Raw genomic sequence first — 18,246 nt, 5'->3', positions numbered from 1 at the left:
GGCAAACAGACTTGTCACACCCTTTTTTCTCTTGTTGGTTATCTGTGCAGACATCATAGCAGCATGACCATGGACCCCACTGTGGATCCTGTTGTGCAACAAAGCATGATGCTGATGTTAACCTTGGTGCACCTGATGCTGGATTTCGTCCAGGGCATATCTAGGGTCTGGTGGAATGAGGAAGAATCTCAGGAAGCAATGAACATTCTCTTCTGCAAAGAATTTGAGTTGAACGAATTGCAAATTACACCAGCAATCAATTGTCTGGACACAGTGGTATGCCGGTTCTGGTGCCATCAAACAAGCACAGACTGGTGGGAATGCATAGTTATGCGGGCATAGGACGATCGATCATCAGCGATTGCAAAACTTTCGCAGACTTAAGGCCGCTTTCATGGAAACTTACCAACTGCTTTTCCTCACCCTGAAGCACAAGAATATCAGAATGAGATCCACTCTGACAGTGGAGAAACACATGGTAATTGCCCTGTGGAAGCTTGTAATGAGACAGCTACCAGTCAATTAGGAATCAATTCAGAGTGGGAAAATTTACAGTGGGGGCTGTTATGATCCAAATAGCCAATGCAATCAGTACCCTTCTGCTATGGCAGATAGTGACCATAGACATAGTAGGTGGCTTTGCCACTCTGGGGGTCCCTAACTGTAGTGGGGCGATAGATGGAATGCACATCCCCATCTTGGCACCCAATCACCTTGCAAAGGTGTACATAAACTGCGAGGGGTACTTCTCAACGGTGCTGCAGAGGCTGGTGGATCCCAAGGGTCATTTCGCTGACATCAACATGGGATGGTCAGGAAAGCTGCATGACATGTTCACCTTTAGGAACTCTTGTCTCTTCAACAACCAGCAACTTTTTCCTCAAACCAGAAAATTAGAATCAGAGAGGTAGAAATGCCAATAGTGATTCTTGGAGACCCACCCTACCCTTGCTCCCATGGCTCATGAAGCTCTATATGGACAGCCTAACTGCAAGTAAGGAGCAGTTCAGCTACATGTTGGTGGTACAGAATAGAGGTAGATTGTGCTTTGGGGCATTTAAAGGGAGGGTTCTACAGTTTACTGACTAGGTTAGACCTCAGTGAATGCAACATTTCCATTTTGGTGGCAGCCTGCTGTGTGCTCCATAATATTTGTGAGAGCAAGGGGAAAACGTATCTGTCCATGTGGCATGTCAAGGCACAGTGCCTAACCAGGGCTTTTGAATACCAGACCACTTACTGCTGGCTTGGCATAGAAAGGTGCTTTGAGGTGGAGGAGAGAATAAGGCAGGCCTCCTGAGAAATCTTGTGAGAAGGTTAAAGAGTTCCTCTATTATGGAGATGTGCAGGGAGAATTCTCACTCTGTTTCCAGACACGTTATTAAGCTGTTTAAGGGACCCCCTCTGTGTAGGCGGAGTATCTGCACAGGTCACACCCAATTGTCTTAACCCACTTTAGGCAAGATAAAAAACATGAACTTACCAGAAGTGCCACCCCCCCCCCCGCCCCGCCCCCCAGGATCAGTGCCAACTGTGAGACAGCCTGAGAGGAGGGATTGTCTCCAAAGTTATAAAAATGTTCTTAACTCCCGGTGATCTCGGTTGCCCTACTCGCCTAATGAGCATTTTCCTCCTCCTCCTCCACCATCCTGTCCTCCACGCTACTGCCCAAGGCTGCCTAAGCATCTTGGGAGGAATCCACAGACTGGGCAGGGAAGCTGGTAAATCCCCCCCCTCCCCCGAATCACAGGTATTTGAAATAATGCTCCACTGTCCATTTTCCTCCTGTGTCTTTTGGTATCACTGCCTCAGCTCCTTTATTTTCAGACAGTACTGCTGTATGTTCCTGGCATATCCTCTCTCCTCCATGTCCTTGTCTATCTTAGCATAAATAGCTGTGAGTCTTTTGCTAGTTTATAGTTCTACAAGAACAGATTCCTCTCCCAACAGATCTACGAGGTCCATGATCCTCTGAATGCTCCATGCTGGTACTCTTCTGTGACCTCTGGAACTCATGGTCAGTGTGCTGCTCAGATGTGCTGTCTGCGCTGAGGTCTGCCACTGTGGTCACACAAGAAATTAAATTCAAATTTTCCTAGGGTTTTTCCTGTTCAACTAGAAAGCAGCAGAATTCAAAGACATAACCAGCACAGTAACTGCAGGGCACTTCCTGCAGTTCAACTAGAAAGCAGCAGAATTCAAAGACATGACCAGCGCAGTAACTGCAGGACACCTCCTGGAGGCCAAAGACTTTGACTGCACTACTGGAGAGTTGACAATGCAAGAGCGAATTTAGGGATTACTCCTTGTGAAAGCAAGAGTACAGAAATAGACTTTAACGGCCCTAAAAGTCAATGGCTTAGTAGACTTATTGGTTTAGAAAAAAAAAATCAACCTAATGCAGCTAAGTTTGACCTAAACTCTCAGTTAGACTAGACCTAAGTGACATCCAGAAAGAAACATACCTAGTGTCCACATGGATCTGACCGCAATGCAGCAATACTTTTATACTTGGTTAATTAAAATACACAAGATAAGAGTAAAAACAGTGAATAGAAAATAAGATGCCCATATACATTACTCCTCCAGTTTGCTTTTCACGTGACAAATGTGAATGATACCAACTAAGGTTCCCTCTAAGCTGTGCAGTAGCACAGCCCCACAGATGCTTAATGAGCCCTCCTCTGCCAGGAGCTCAAAGCTCTGCTTCCTAGCTGGAGGATGGCAACTTCTCCCTCAGCTACAGCAGCAGCTCCCTGCTGAGGACAGAGTAGTGAGTCTCTCCCACATCAAACAGAGGTATTATGTAGAGGTCATGTCTACATAGCACCCATTTGCTTAGATCAAGTTGTAGGAGTGAAAGCTTTGTCGAGTGATATCTAGAAAATATTCCATAATTATTCTCAATTAATTTCAGTACTACATAAAAGTGCTCTGGGCAACTTTTAGTATGCATCAAAAGAGTCTACCTAAATCAGTGAATATGCAGCAGGTTAATGCACTTTAGAAATCACGCCTTGAAGTATGCATTACTCCATTGTGTAGCCAAGCTCTCAGAAAGTAAAGAATTCTCATTCTCACTCTCGCTCCCAAAAATTGAGGAAAGCAAAAATCACGTCTGATAATGCAAAGTATCTAAACAAAACTGTGAAGAAAAAAAAATCTAGCAACTCTATGTACCTAAACTTGTCCCGCCCTCCCCCCTGCAACAGAAATATTGTGTGCTCATAGTTTAGAAAATGTTTCATATTATGACACGCAATTCAATTTGTTTTAAAATGTGGACACTTAATATCTAAGGGTTGGTCTACACACACCAGGAAAAATAATACAAAATTAACTAAAAGCTGTGAATTTCAAGTGCATTTTCCAAATCATATTAAGCTTCCAAAGTGAATTAAACTGAACTCTGAATTAAAGCTACTTTCATTCTAAATAAAAAAATCCCTGTGTGGATGCACTACATGTCTTAATGAATCCACTTAAAAATTTCATTAAAATTAAGCTTCCTGAATATTGCCATGTACACAAAGACTAAGGTGACATTTCTGTAGACCAGGGGTTTCAAACTCCTGGCCCATGGGACGCCATCAGCTGGAGTAATTGCACTACCCAGCCTGGGCATCCTGGAATCCCAGGGAAGGAAGGGGATACTCTGTGATCATCCCACTCCAAACCCCACTTCTTCCTATCATCACCCTGCCCTTTTCTACCCATGGCACCCCATCCCCCGAGAACATGGCTTCAGGGGTCACCAGGAGGACCTGGTGCAGTGCGGCATCAGCAGCACAACAGGGTCCATGGGGAAGCAACACACAGTACAGCAAATGAGTGATGGAGTATTTCCTGATAATATGGAGAAGCTTCCATGACTATGTATTCTAGGAGGTCTCTAGATCTTGTGGGACAGCTGCCAAAAATATTATTTAGAGCCTTAATTGTCAAGACCTGAATGAATCAATGTGGCAGAAGTTGCTCAAATTTCTCCACATAAATCTGATGATGTTTCAGAGTAGGACTGAGAAACATCTCTATAAACCCCCATCTGAAGCTTCTGTGCAACATCTGTCATCTTAAATATTGGTCTATTTTTTAAAGTGTTGACATCTGAGCCCTAGAAACTCAGACTGGGACTTATACCTAAAACACTGGACATGGAAGACAGTGCTGTGTAGTCCACCAAAATCTGTCATGTGTCTCCCCAAAAACAACCACCACCACCCCCCTATGAAATAAACTGGTAGCATAAACTCCAGTCCCCAGGAGGACAAAAAGTCCTTGGGATCTCACATGTCCAAACTACACTGTGAAATCAAGAACTAAATTTTGTTCTCTTCAGCTCCTTCCTTCCCCCAAAACTCGGCACTTGAAATGTTTTGGATTAAATTATCAAAAATTGGTAAAAAAAAAAAAAATACTTACTCTGACTTCCTCCTAATTTTAAACTATTAATTGATACCAATTAATTACTAATTTTTCTTTTTTGTTTTTGCAAACAACATATCCCATTTGTTTTCTCGCTCTCATTTTGTGTGTGCGTGCGTGCGTGCGTGTGTGTATATATATATATATATATATATAAAAAAATGAGAGGGGGGATGTTGAGTATTGGGTAACTGACTAAATTGAATAGTCGATGCATTTTGCATCAACTATTCGAGTAGTCAATAGGGCTCCTCCACCTTTGAAGTGTAGCAACAACTCTAGGGCTATTGCTACACTTGAAAGCGTTGCATAGAGCTCGGGGTTAGCTGGGGAGTTCCCCACTGACCCCGGTCTCCGTGTCGTGCTGCTGCTTTGAAATGCCGTGTTCTGCCCGATGCCGGGCTCCACACATCATTTCAAAGTGGCGTGCTGCACGTAGCCCAGGGTCAGCTGGGGAGTCTCCAGCTGATCTCGGCTCTATGTGGCACTGCTGCTTTGAAATGCTGCATGCAGCCTGAGAACAACCCAGCTGGCCCTGGGAGGCATGCAGCTTTTCAAAGCGGTAGCGCTGTGTGGAGCCTGGCATCTGGCCCCAGGCTTCAAGTGGCACTGCCGCTTTGAAGTACTCCTTCTCCCCACCTCCCTCCCCCGCTTGCTACCTCTATCTGACAGAGGCAGTGTGTGTGTGTGGGGGGGGGGGGGGGGAGTAACAACTCTACTATCAGATAAGCATCACTTTGATATGCTGTGGACAGCCTGGCGTCTGGCTGCACATGGCATTTCAAAGCAGCAGCACCGCGAGGACCCCGTGATCAGCATTTGCTTATTGGATAGTCGCCTAGTCCTTTACATCCCTAATTAAATAAGTTTCTCCGGCCAGATGACAGAATGTTCCAGCCGGGTGACAGAACAACACCATCACATCATCAGACTCTCTCAGAGAAACATCAGCGGCCGGGGGGGGGGGGGGGGGGGAAAGAGAGTAGTAAAGTGTAATGAGCATAGGGCACAGCCCCTTAGTAATCTCTTAAACTGTAATACCTTGATTTCACAGTGGCATTGCATGTAAAAATTAGTAAGTAATGGGTTCTAAAACAGGAGAAAGAGTAAATAAATGTGCTACTGACCATCAGGATCCGATTGGATATGGTCAGAGACCTCTTTAATGTTTTTAATTAAGCAAATACTATAAGGAATTGTGTTATTATGGTAGACTTTAAACTTTCCAGATACAGATTAAAGGACAAGTGCTACTAATAATGGTAGGTCCCAAATATTCCTGAATGTGATAACTCTCCTTCCTCACCAAATAGTCAGCAAACCAGTAAGAGCTGACGCCATTTTAGATTTAGCGTTGGTGAATAAGGAGCACCTTATAGAAGAATAGTGATAGAAATCTAGCCGTGTTAGTCTGGGGTAGCTGAAGCAAAATGCAGGACAATGTAGCACTTTAAAGACTAACAAGATGGTTTATTAGATGATGAGCTTTCGTGGGCCAGACCCACTTCCTCAGATCAAATAGTGGAAGAAAATAAGTCACAACCACATATACCAAAGGATACAATTAAAAAAAAAATGAACACATATGAAAAGGACAAATCACATTTCATAACAGGAGGGGGATGCGGGGGGGGGGGGGGGGGAGGAAGGAAGGTAAGTGTCTGTGAATTGATGATATTAGAGGTGGGGAGAGTGGGAAGTCTGTGAACTAATGGTATTCGAGGTGATAATTGGGGAAGCTAAGATAGTTTGCATATTTGTTCATTCCTTCCCGGAGAGTGTCGAACCGACTCATACAGTTACCTACATGCTTCCAGCTCCCGTCCAGAACACACCACATGATCCATCGTCTATAGCCAAGCCCTTCGATACAACCGCATCTGCTCTAATCCCACTGACAGAGACCAGAAGCTTCAGGATCTCTACCAAGCATTTATAAACCTCAACTACCCACCCGGAGAAATAAAAAAGCAAATTGAAAGAGCCAGACGAATACCTAGAAACCATCTACTTCAAGACAGACCCAAGAAAACCAACAATAGAACACCACTTGTCATCACCTACAACCCCCAACTTAAACCTGTCCAACACATTATCAATAAACTACAGCCTATGCTGGAACAGGATACCATACTCCAAGAGGCTCTGGGAGACAGACCCATAGTCTCCTATAGACAACCACCTAACCTCAAGATGATTCTTACCAACAACCACAGGACATACCACACTAATACCAACCCTGGTACCTTCCCTTGCAACAAACCCCGTTGCCAGCTTTGTCCACATATTCATTCTGCTGATACCATTATTGGACCTAACCAAGTGAGTTATAAGATCAAGAACACATATTCCTGCGCATCCAGAAATATAATTTATGCTATCATGTGCCGAAAGTGTCCGTCTGCTACGTACGTTGGACAAACATCTCAGACACTTCGCCAAAGGATTAATGCCCAGAAAACAGATATCAGACAAGATCACAAAGAAAAACCAGTTTCTTGCCATTTTAACCAGAAAGGACACTCTCTCAATGACAATCACCTGCATTCTGCTATAAAGACCTTTTACATCTGCACTTCAAAGAGAATCCTCTGAACTGTCATTCATGTTAAAATTCGACACTCTCCGGGAAGGAATGAACAAATATGCAAACTATCTTACCCATTACCAAGATAGCTTCCCCAATTATCACCTCGAATACCATTAGCTCACAGACGTCCCACTCTCCCCACCTCTAATATCATCAATTCACAGACACTTACCTTCCTTCCTTTCCCCCCCCCCCCCCGCATTCCCCTTCTGTTCTGAAATGTGATTTGTCCTTTTCATATGTGTTCATTTTTTTTAATTGTATCCTTTGGTGTATATGGTTGTAACTATTTTCTTCCACTATTTGATCTGAGGAAGTGGGTCTGGCCCACGAAAGCTCATCATCTAATAAACCATCTTGTTAGTCTTTAAAGTGCTACATAGTCCTGCATTTTGCTTATAGAAGAACTAATTGTAAAAGACAACCTTTGATTTGAGCGATCAAAAACTAATTTAGTGTGAACTAAATGGAATAAAAACAGATCTGCAACAAGTGTCCTTGATTCCAAAAGAGCTAACTTTAAAAAAAATTAAGGGAATTAGTTAGGGAAGTGAACTAGACTGAAGAACTCAAGGATCTGAATGTGGAAGAAGCTTTGAATTTAAGTCTCAGTTGCAGAAACTAACTGAAATCCGCATTCCACGCTAGGGAGAAAAAAAAAATCACAGGGAAGGCTTGTAGACTAAGCTGAATGAGCAAGCAAGCATCTCAAACTGGTGATTAAAAGAAAACAAAATGTCTACAAGTAATAAAACACAGGAGGAATCTGCAAGGAAAGCTACCTCTTGGAGGCCAAATAATGTAGGGATAAAGGAAGAACTGCCAAAAGCTAAGCAGAATTGGACCTTGCAAAGGGAATTAAAACAAACAGTAAAAGGTACTATTGCCATATACATACAAAACCAAGAAGAAGTGGGAGTACATAGCACTGAGGAGGAGGTAGATACTAAATGTAATCTAGGTACATCCCAATACCTAAACAAATACTTTACCTTAGTTTTTAATGTGGTAGAATGAAGCTAACATCTTAGGGCTAGTGGCAGGCTGGCTAATGGCAACGAGGATAAGCAGGCAGAAATGACCCCATGTGAAGTGGAAGTCAAACTAAAACAGCTTAACGGAACTAAGTTGGGTTGCCTAGATAATCTCCACCCAAGAATATCAAAACAACTAGCACAGGAAATTGCCAATAGCAAGGATTTTTAATGAATTGATAAATTTGGGGGTCTAGATCAACTTGATTGCCTTTGAGAAGACAACTTTAAAAAAAAAAAAAAAAAGGACACAGAAGATCTAATCTACCTGAATTTTCTTTATTTCAGTAAGGCATTTGACACCGTTCCACATGAACCTTTATTAGCTTAACTGGAGAACATGGAGATTAGTATGAGATAGGGATGTGAAGAACTAGTTGACTATCCGATAAGCAAACGCTTATTGGATAGTCAACAACCTTGTCAACTAGTAGCTCCCCCGCCCTTTGTTGCCTTTATCAGAAAGAGGCATAAAGGGCAGGGGAAAAGAACAGTAGTTTAAAGAGAAAGCGCCACATGGAACCTGGGGCCAGCTGGGGACTGATCCTGGACTCCACGCAGCACTGCCACTTTGAAATGCCACGGGGAACCTGACTCTGGGCTCATGCGGTGGCATTCCCCAGCTGACCTGGGCTCCACATGACGCTTTCACCTTTAAAATGTAGCAACAGCCCTAGGGCTGTTGTTACTAGGAGGCGCCCTATAAACTAGTCGAATAGTCGCATTGTCTGTTCAATTAGTCAGTTACCCACAATTTAATATCCCTAGCATGAGAACTGAAAGGTGGATAAGGAACTGGTTAAAAAGACGACACTACAATGGGTCACACTGAAAGATGAACTGTCAGAGGTTACTTGTGGAGTTCCTCAGGGATTGATCTTAGATCAATTTTATTTTATATTTTTATTACTGACCTTGGCACAAAAAGTAAGTGTTCTCTAATACAATTTACAAATGCCACAAAGTTGGGAGGTACGGTCAATATCATACAAAAAAAACACCCGAATAACTTGTAAACTGGAGTAACTGAAATGGGATAAAATGTAATACTGCAAAGTGTAAGATCATGCATTTAGGGACTAGCAAGTTTTTTTGCTATAAGATGAGGGTGTATGAGTTGGAAAGGATAGAGAAGGAGAAAGACCTTGGTGTACTGATTGATCACGGGACGACTATGGAGCCACCTATGTGATGTGGCCGTGAAAAAGGCTAATAAACTAAATTAGATATATTTTAAAGCCAACAGACAAAAACCACGTATCTAAAGTACAATAATTAAAGTATAGCAAAGTATTGCTAGTTAGCTAAGAGTAAGGGGCAGAGATACAGACTTCCATCTCTAATCCCTGGGTGGTAAAATGGAATTGAGTGCAAGAAGAGGCCACCCCATTCTTTAAGTCTTCGACTATAGGGAGTAATAAAGGGAGTAGATAGCCACAGCACAAACTGTTATTCAAAAGAATACTCTCTCCTTCTCCACTACTGATTACACCCTTCAACTATTTGTAGACTTTTGTACCATAATTAGGCAAACTATAATTTGTCCTTTTAATCATTGTAAGACATTCATGCCAGTTTCTTAGTTCTTTTGGTTATTCTGCTCAAAACTGGAGGCATTTTTCAAGTTACAATATAAATAGGGTAGAGAAAAAACATTTCATGTACAGGCAGTCCCCGACTTATGTCGGATCCGACTTATGTCGGATCCGCACTTATGTCGGATCCGCACTTATGTCGGATCCGCACTTACGAACGGGGCTTTCACCACCTCGACCTCCAGGGCGAGGATTGCTGCCTGCGAGCTCCGGGGCGAGAAAGCCCCGTTCGTAAGCTGCTCCCGGTGCCCCTGGTCTACTGGAGATCGTCCCCAGCAGACCACAGGCACCGGGAGCAAAGCCAGCAGCGGTGGGTTCCCGCGCTTCTGAGGCTTTGCTCTGGCAAAGCCTCAGAAGCGCGGGAACCCGCCGTGGCTGCGGCTTCGCTCCGGTGCCTGTGGTCTGCTGGGGACGATCTCCAGCAGACCACAGGCACCGGAGCGAAGCCGCAGACGCGGCGGGGTCCCTCGCCTCTGAGACTTTGCCAGAGCAAAGCCTCAGAGGCGCAGCACCCCGCTGCCGCTGTGGCTCTGCTCCCCGTGTCCCTGGTCTGCTGGGGTGGGGGGGAGCGCGCAGCTAGTGTGCCCCCCCCCCCACCAGACCAGGCTTTTGTTGTGGACCCTGGGGCAGAGCAGCTGGGGCGCTGCCGATTGGTCCTGCAGCTCCGCTCTGGGCACTACTGGACCAACCCGGCAGCACCCCAGCTGCTCTGCCCCAGGTCCTGATTCAGCCGCTGCTGGTCAGTTTCAGCAGTGGCTGAATCAGGACGCCTGGGGCAGAGCAGCTGGGGTGCTGCTGGGTTGGTCCAGTAGCACCAAGGAGCGAGGAGCGGTGCTACTGGAGCAACCCAGCAGCACCCCAGGTGCTCTGCCCCAGGCGTCCCCAAGTCAGCCGCTGCTGAAACTGACCAGCGCTGACTACAGGAAGCCCGAGGCAGAGTTGCTCTGCCCCAGGCTTCCTGGAATCAGCCGCTGATCAGTTTCAGCAGCAGCTGACTTGGGGAGCTTGGGGTTCTTAAGTTGAATCTGTATGTAAAAAATTACAGTCATGATGTAAATAAAGTTACCGCTACCTGCCTGAAGTGGCACTAGTTTGAGTCTGATGACTGTAGTCTGGAGCAAGAAACCTGGCCTGGTCTCTTGCAGTATTAAGATAAACAGTAAAGCATACTTTACAAAAAGTAGCAGCAGGCATATTTTGCCACCCAATCTGTATTTTTCCAAACAGACTAGAAAGCAGGAGCAGGTAAAGCTACTGAAGTCTGTATTGTCCACACTATTTTTGCTCCTGACCATGCACTAGAAATAGTTAAAGCCACTTTGCATTAGATATAATTTGGCAGCTCTTTAGAATAAGCTCACTTATTAAGACAGATATATCTCAGCTGGGACAAAAATTGGGACAAGAGAAAGGGAATGCAAGATTCAACTTTTCCATAGAAAAAAAAATGATTTATAATGAAAAAAAGTTCTGTATTTCATCAATCTAATCTTGTCTGGATAAAGAAATTAAATTGTCACCTTTCAGTATGAACTTTAAAATTGGCAACAAGTGACATACTGGATTTATTTATTTCCACCCAAGTTAAGAATTCTTGCGTAACAGTTGTGAAATCAAGCTATATCTAAATTACTGATTTACAGTTTTGCTTTAAACTTCTGAAACTTTATGTAAATAATTCATGGGAAAATTTCATCTCAGAACTGAGGCATTTAGGATATAGCCAAATGTGGACCTTGATACATGGAGGAGTGAGGAACGTACTTAGGCCTCTTAGTGCCATACATAACTCTTTCCCAACATTAGCAATTCCATAGTAAGGATGACATGCATCTGACGAAGTGGGTCTTTGCCTACGAAAGCTTATGCTCCCACACTGCAGTTAGTCTATAAGGTGCCACAGGACTCCTTGCCGCTTTTGCAGATTCAGACTAACACGGCTACCCCTCTGATAGTAAGGATACTTAGGCCAGAGTTGAAGAAATGCAAAAACAGCATGCAGTGCCACCATGGTTACATCCTAAGGATCTGTGTATGGCAGTTGAAAGCTTGTGTGTCATGGGAGAACCGTGGCAATGATAAGAATGCATCATGTGGAGCTGCCACACTGGAAAGAGGTATAATCAGACACAGGACTAGAGAGTGAATGGAAGAAGGGAGGCTTGGGACTGGTAAGAGAGAATGTACCACCAATCCTTCCAAGTCAGATTTATTGGAAGAAAGGAGGACTGTCATAACTCCATTTCAGAGCCATCAATATCGTTATTACTGCAGCTGCACAGCCCTTTGTAAGGTCTTTCATTCATGTATAAGAGGATATAGGTAAAGGGAAACATGACCTAAGAGATGGTAGGATAGGTTGCAATCAAAGGAAGATCAATATTCATAGATAAAAGGGAAGGCTTCCTAGTTACATATAATATGCTTTAAAACTGTGGATGATTAAGGTGCATGTGGTATATATTAATTTTAAATTTGCTGGCTACTACATTCAAACTGCATGAAATCTCAGGAACAGCAGTACTGAATCTGAGTATCTCTCAACATTGGCTGATTGCCAGAAACACACTGTATTAGTCCAATCTTAGAATGTTCTAAAAAAGCCTTTTAAAACCTTTTCTTGTATAAAGTAATAGCGATTCCACAACTTTCACAGAATCTAATGTTACATAAAACTATGTTATAACATTTTATATTTATACTTGTAGAACATATATTCATAGTATCCTTACTTTGAAATTGTACTATTTACAGATTATTTTGCCAACAGAAATGGATTTGAAAAAATAATTGTAAAGAATAATTTGGTTCTCTATCCTTCTTTTTCTTGTGTCTGTAGTACATATTCAGTATATGGATTATATGCTATGTACTGAACAGGTGTAATTCATAATGAAATTAAAAGCACACAAGATCTTTCCTGACAGATGCTATTGTCTTCCTTCCCAGAGGAAACCAAAGTTTCAAGCCATTTGATGCTAGTCAATTGTTTCCACTTCTGGTAAGAAAAAGAGAATTTCTAAAACTCACATTTACTTACTTCATTCCTATGGGAAAAGGATTGCTTATATTTCTTTGAAAAAGAAAATCTCTAGCAACATCTGCTGGATTCCATGAGTGCATGTTTGAAGGAGTAAATGTCTGTATAAATCAATAGGTTTTGTTTCAGTGAATGGGGTTTACTGTAGGTTTCAGAGAACATATGGAAATAATTGTCAGTTAAAACTAAAAGCCACAAAATAACAAAAGCAGGTGTAACATACATGGGAGTCTGAAAACATTACAGAAAGTGTGATAATTAAATCAAGTGCAAAGTTTTAAAAGTTTGCTTTGATGAAAGTTACACATTAATATACACGACCCAAATTTTCCTCTGTTATACCTCTGCATACTCCAGTGGCTTTAATGGTGTTGCACCAATAAAGAGAGTCAACTCTCACAGGATTTGCAATAAACTAAATATTATTTTCTTAGAGTTCACTTCTATCAATCCCTCTTTCACTGTATAAACTTAAAAAACAACAAATACTCTAGTAGCACTTTATAAACTAACAAAACATATAGATAGTATCATGAGCTTGTGTGGGCACAGCCCACTTCACAAAAGATCATGATACCATCTACATGTTTTGTTAGTCTATAATGTGCTACCAGACCATTTGTTGTTTTTTAAGTTTATCCTATACAGACTAACTCGGCTACCTGCTGAAGCTTCTCTATTGAATTGAATTTAACTGAATTAAAAGTGTTTTTCCTGAGCCACCACCTGTGATTTTTTTTTTTTTATCTGAAGCACTTGAATCTGCTTGGGGAAATGGTGAAGGGTTCTGTCTTTCCAGCAATCTCCCACTTTTGTGTGTGTGAGACATTTCAGGATCGACTCCGATTTAATCCAAAATTCTGTGAGGAGCAGTTGTCCCTTTCCTGCTATCACTGCTCAGCAGCTCCTCTGCTGTCAGCCTGTTGCATCACAGGGGAATGAAGAGTGTAACAAAGTTGTCTGCTTCTCAAAGGATCAAGAGAGCCACAAGGGCTATGTCTACACTGGAGTTCTTTTTCGGAGAAAGGTACGCAAATTGCAAACTGCAATTTGCATACCTTTTTCTGATTATTTTTTCGGAAGAGGCTTTTCCCACATCTATACGGGGCCAAATGTGCGAAAAGCCTCCTCTTTTGGAAGGACCATTATTCCTCATAAAATGAGAGATACAGGGCTTCCGAAAGAACGTGCTCGCTTTTTCGGAAACTGATCTGAAAAAGTGGATCCATTCCTTGTATAGACATAGCCAGGGAGAACAAGACAGAGGCAAAACTGGTTCTGCCTTAAGCTACGGGAGCACCTAGCAAAGAATGGTGCGCCTTCCCCACACAACCCCTCAGAAGAGTGAAAAAAGAGAAACTGAGACCCAACCACCAGTTACAGTTCCTTCATTTTCTGCCCTGCACAGGTCAGAGCAGTCTAGTGGCTATTCTATTTTATTCCAACTGTCTGTGGCTCCCGAAGGACTGTGAGCTGTAGTTATTTTCACCATAACATACCTCTGTCACTTCCCTATGCCAGGACTGTGGAGTGGGATGCAGAGGAGTTAATTACAGTTGTTCTACACCTTGAAACAGGAAGAATCCACAGCAGCATATTTGCAGGTTTATTCTGTTGGTTTTATGCTTTCTAAAGAATTTGTCTTCAACAGTATTGTCCCCTCAGGCTAAAAAAGTTGGTCACTATTCCTCAACTTATCAATGTCCACTTGTTGCACCACGTGTGCTTGAGGCAGCAATATATGAAAAAATACTATTGATTTATTACTGACATTCAGTTAACTGCAAATGTCTAGGATAAGTTCCAACTTTCACAGAGTCTTCTATATTGAAGACAGCATAGCCGTCCATATACTTTTATACCAATGGCACCAAAGCAATCTTAGTAAAAGTTTTTGAAAAAAAAGTGTAGATTCATGTACTTATCTCAACCACCTATGTAACAGAATAGCATATGTGATGTAAAGTGAATAACTGCAGTGAACCCACATGAATATTAGGACTAAAAGGGGTCTCAAGAAGTCATCTAATTCAGTCCCGTGAATTTATGGCAGGACTAAGTATTATCCTTTTAATACCTTCAGAAGCTTGCTGATTCAGTCTCTCATCTCACAGGGAGAAATAGTTAACCAGGACCCAATCCTGAAAATTTTACTCTCCAGAATAGTCCAACTGAAGTCAATAGACTCATTCATGAGTAAGGACTTCAAAGGTACCTAAAGTGTGCCAGATTAAGCCCTAAATGTCTAGGCACTCACATAGCAACTCTCCTTATACCCCTCACCTCTGGTCACTTATTAAGAGAAAAGTTTTTTTTTCTAAGACCCACCTGACACCTGCTTTTCTACCCTCTTCCTGTTTCTGATTCTTTCTTCCTTCAGTTTCCTCATTGCTCCAAGTTTTCCACTAAGCCCTTGTATTTCTGCAAAATGCAGCACAATGATGACTAAGATTTTGGCATCACTTTCAAACTTGTAAAAAACAGAATTGATCGTCTATAACATGGACATGTATATATACACATCAATGTTCAACTTTCAGGAGCATTTCTTTGCTGTTCTACCAGATGTATGTTGTTCCATCACTTTCAAAAACTAAAGTACTTACACCATGTTTTTTTCAGCACTTTCATGAGTTTATAACTCAATCATCAAATCCACTTTGAGCTAATATCTGGTTTATACAGTTATAGCTAGAAAGGACTGGATCCCCTGTACCAAATATTAAGAAGTTTTAGAAATAGCATTAGTGATAAACCCTGTTGAATGATTGTGTGCATATCTTTTTACATTTCTATGATTTAATGATGTGACACACATTTACCTCATAATACTGTTTCGCTAATTTTTATGGTTTAAAGAAAACTAAATTTCTAAATTCCGAGAGATTATAAAAATGGCCAGACTCTGTTAAAGTGATACAGTATAAACAATTAGTTCTTTCATAGAGAATTGTAGTGTGTATTTAGAAATACAAAACAAAGAATCCATGCAATATGGGTAATATACAGCTTGAACACAATATTAGCTTAACTAGTATGCATTATAAAAACATCAGTTAGGTATATTATTGGTTTTCTACATAAATACTGTAACATGTTTTACAAGCCTGATATGATCTTTTACTAAACCTGTATAAGTAGTATTAGGCTATATTATCAATCAAATATAACATAGCAAATGTCAAAGTTAAGATAGCCAATATTGTTGGTCTACATTTCCACACTAACAAATCATAGTGTCAATACTGCTGTTGATGTGTGTATCACAAATTTAACACTGCAGTATTTAAAAGGGAGGTGTTTAGACATGGAAACCTCTACACCAGTGATACATACTTTATACCCTTTTTTCTGCATTGACACAGTGCTGGAAACTAGATGAACAGGGCATAGAAGACATGATGAAAGTTCCAAGGCACTTACATTCTAAATTAAGGATCTGAACACACAAGTACAAATGTTTACAAATTTAAGAAACTTCTGCCTGGAAACTGAGAACAGCTCTGAAATCATAACTGTATATTTGGGCAACACTTTCATATTCAAGGGTCAGGTTACAAACCATGTTACCCTTCAGTAAATCATTATAAATTTCAGAAACTTCAAAACAGACCTAGAGAAGATAAAAATAAACAATCTCCATTTTTATTATTATTCCCGTGTATCACTTCCCCTACCATATCATTCCCAAACCCACCAATTTCTCGAAATGCATCCAAAAAACTTACTCAGATCCAAATCGGAAAGTTTCAGGAATCCACACAAGCATCCACTCCAACGAAACAAACCCACATGGCACCCTGAAGCTTTGCCCTTGACGAAGAAACCTCAAATATATCAGTGACCCACCTCACTGCCAACACCACGCTAACGGCCAAACAGTTTGCTAATGACTAAACTAGATTGTCAACCCCTTAGGGGACAAGAAGCGGGGCCACTTCTCTTTCTGTTTGTACAGTACTGAGGACACCACACAACCAATATACAACAGCAACAAGGAGAAAAGTGCTCGCTACATTCACTTCTTACGTGAGCTGAGCCACTGGGTTTAATTCTGCGTATCAGGTGTCTCCATTTATTTTAAACAAATTTGTATCACCTGCTACAACCCACTAACTTGTAAGTTTCAACCTTCTCCTTCCCCTCCACACACACACACACACACACACACACACAAAAAGCAGCCTCGTGAAGAATCACAACACCAGAAGATTTTCCTCGTATATTTTCTCCAAACAAACTGATCCAGGAGTCACATGCCTGAGAAAGTGGAGTCCTACCTGCTGCAAGGGTATGGAGGTTGCACCTACCTTTGCTTCCCCCAAATCGGGCTCCTCCTCGTAGTAGCCCTGCCCGGATTCATAGGCAGCGACGGTGGCCCGCTCCCTGGGTCCCAGCAGCAGAGCAGCAGCAGCCAGATAGCAAACCAAAGAGAATAATCCCAGCAAGTGCATTGTGCACGGAATGGATGGCAGGGTGGATGCGTGGCGGGGCGGGGGGAAGCTCGAGGAGTGTACGGGGGGTCGGGAGGCTCCTCGGTTTTGTTCCTTGCCTCCCCCCAATATCCAAGGCGGTGAAATCCCTGGGATGGAGAAGATGCAGCAGCACCAGCTGCCTGCAGGGGAGCTCCCAGCGTGCCCGGACGCTCTGCAATTGCTCACCGAAGTTGTCTGGAGTTTGCCAGGTGAAAAGCCACCAGGAAACCGGACATCCGAGCCGGGCTCGCTCAGGAGCTGGGAGGTGAGGCAGGGCAGGGAGAAGGGAGGGAGCGCAGCTGCTCAAACCTCCTCGTGCAGCAGCAGCAGCCCCCTGCCTGCACACAGGCAGCGCAGCCCCATGGACTAGGCGAAGCAGGCGCGGGGAGGGAGCCGTCCCACTCAGTCTCCTGCCTTAGCTCGCAGGACGCCTGTCAGCGGCAGCGGGCTCCGGGGTGCAGCAGCCTTCTCAACGCGTGGAGCTGAGCGGCAGCATCGGCCGCAGGGGGCGGACATGGCTCAGGCGCCCTCTGCCTGTGCCTGTGAGACTGAGCGACTGGCTGGCGGCGGGAGGGAGGGAGGGAGGGGAGGAAAGGGTGTGAGCTGCCCCCCCGGCCGCCGCCTCCTCCAGCTCCCGCGCGTCCCACAAGCAGCCACTCGCCGTGCAACGCCTTTCCCGGGGCGGAGGAAATGCAAGACGGGGGACGCGCGCCTGCTCCGGGCAAGCCCGGCGCGATAAAGCCACACGCTACGCCTGCCTCTCCCGCCCGCCGCTGGCGGCCTCGCACCTTTTTCTGCCTCGCCTCGGATTTGCGGTGCCCCGAGGTGCAGAGCGAGCTAACTGCACGCGGGCGATTAGTGCTCGATCTCACAGTGACACTGGGCACTAACCCCCAGCTCCGAGCGCTTCATAAACTCTCTCCTCCACGAAGCACCCTGCACCCCCCCCCCTTCTTCATAGGCCGGATTACCGCTGGCTGCAGAATCAGACGTTTAGGAAGTGTATGTATGGTGTATGGTTCAGTGCACAAGAGTTGCTCACATCGTAGATGGACAAATCCTGAAGGCCTCAAGCAAAACTCCCATT

At 43.4% G+C, this 18,246-nt stretch overlaps 1 protein-coding gene across 2 annotated transcripts in view; it reads right to left on the bottom strand.

Annotated features, from left to right (window-relative positions):
* VEGFC (vascular endothelial growth factor C) overlaps nt 1-18,013 on the bottom strand; it is a 114,562-nt gene extending 96,549 nt beyond the window's left edge. Inside the window, exon 1 of one of the 2 annotated variants that reach the window (XM_006131592.5) lies at nt 16,995-18,013. In XM_006131592.5, coding sequence (XP_006131654.2) covers nt 16,995-17,138 — 144 coding nt within the window. In that variant the 5' untranslated portion in view covers nt 17,139-18,013. Of the gene's footprint in view, nt 1-16,412; nt 16,947-16,994 lie in introns of those variants that run through there. The other variant, XM_075930235.2, reaches the window with a different exon arrangement.
* Nucleotides 18,014-18,246: the final 233 nt, after the last annotated feature.

Source organism: Pelodiscus sinensis, chromosome 4 (assembly GCF_052426305.1).
Source record: "Pelodiscus sinensis isolate ZL-2025 chromosome 4, ASM5242630v1, whole genome shotgun sequence".
Lineage (NCBI taxonomy): Eukaryota > Metazoa > Chordata > Testudines > Trionychidae > Pelodiscus > Pelodiscus sinensis.
The sequence above is the reverse complement of the archived record's forward strand: the minus strand, read 5'-3'. Positions and strand labels throughout refer to the sequence as shown.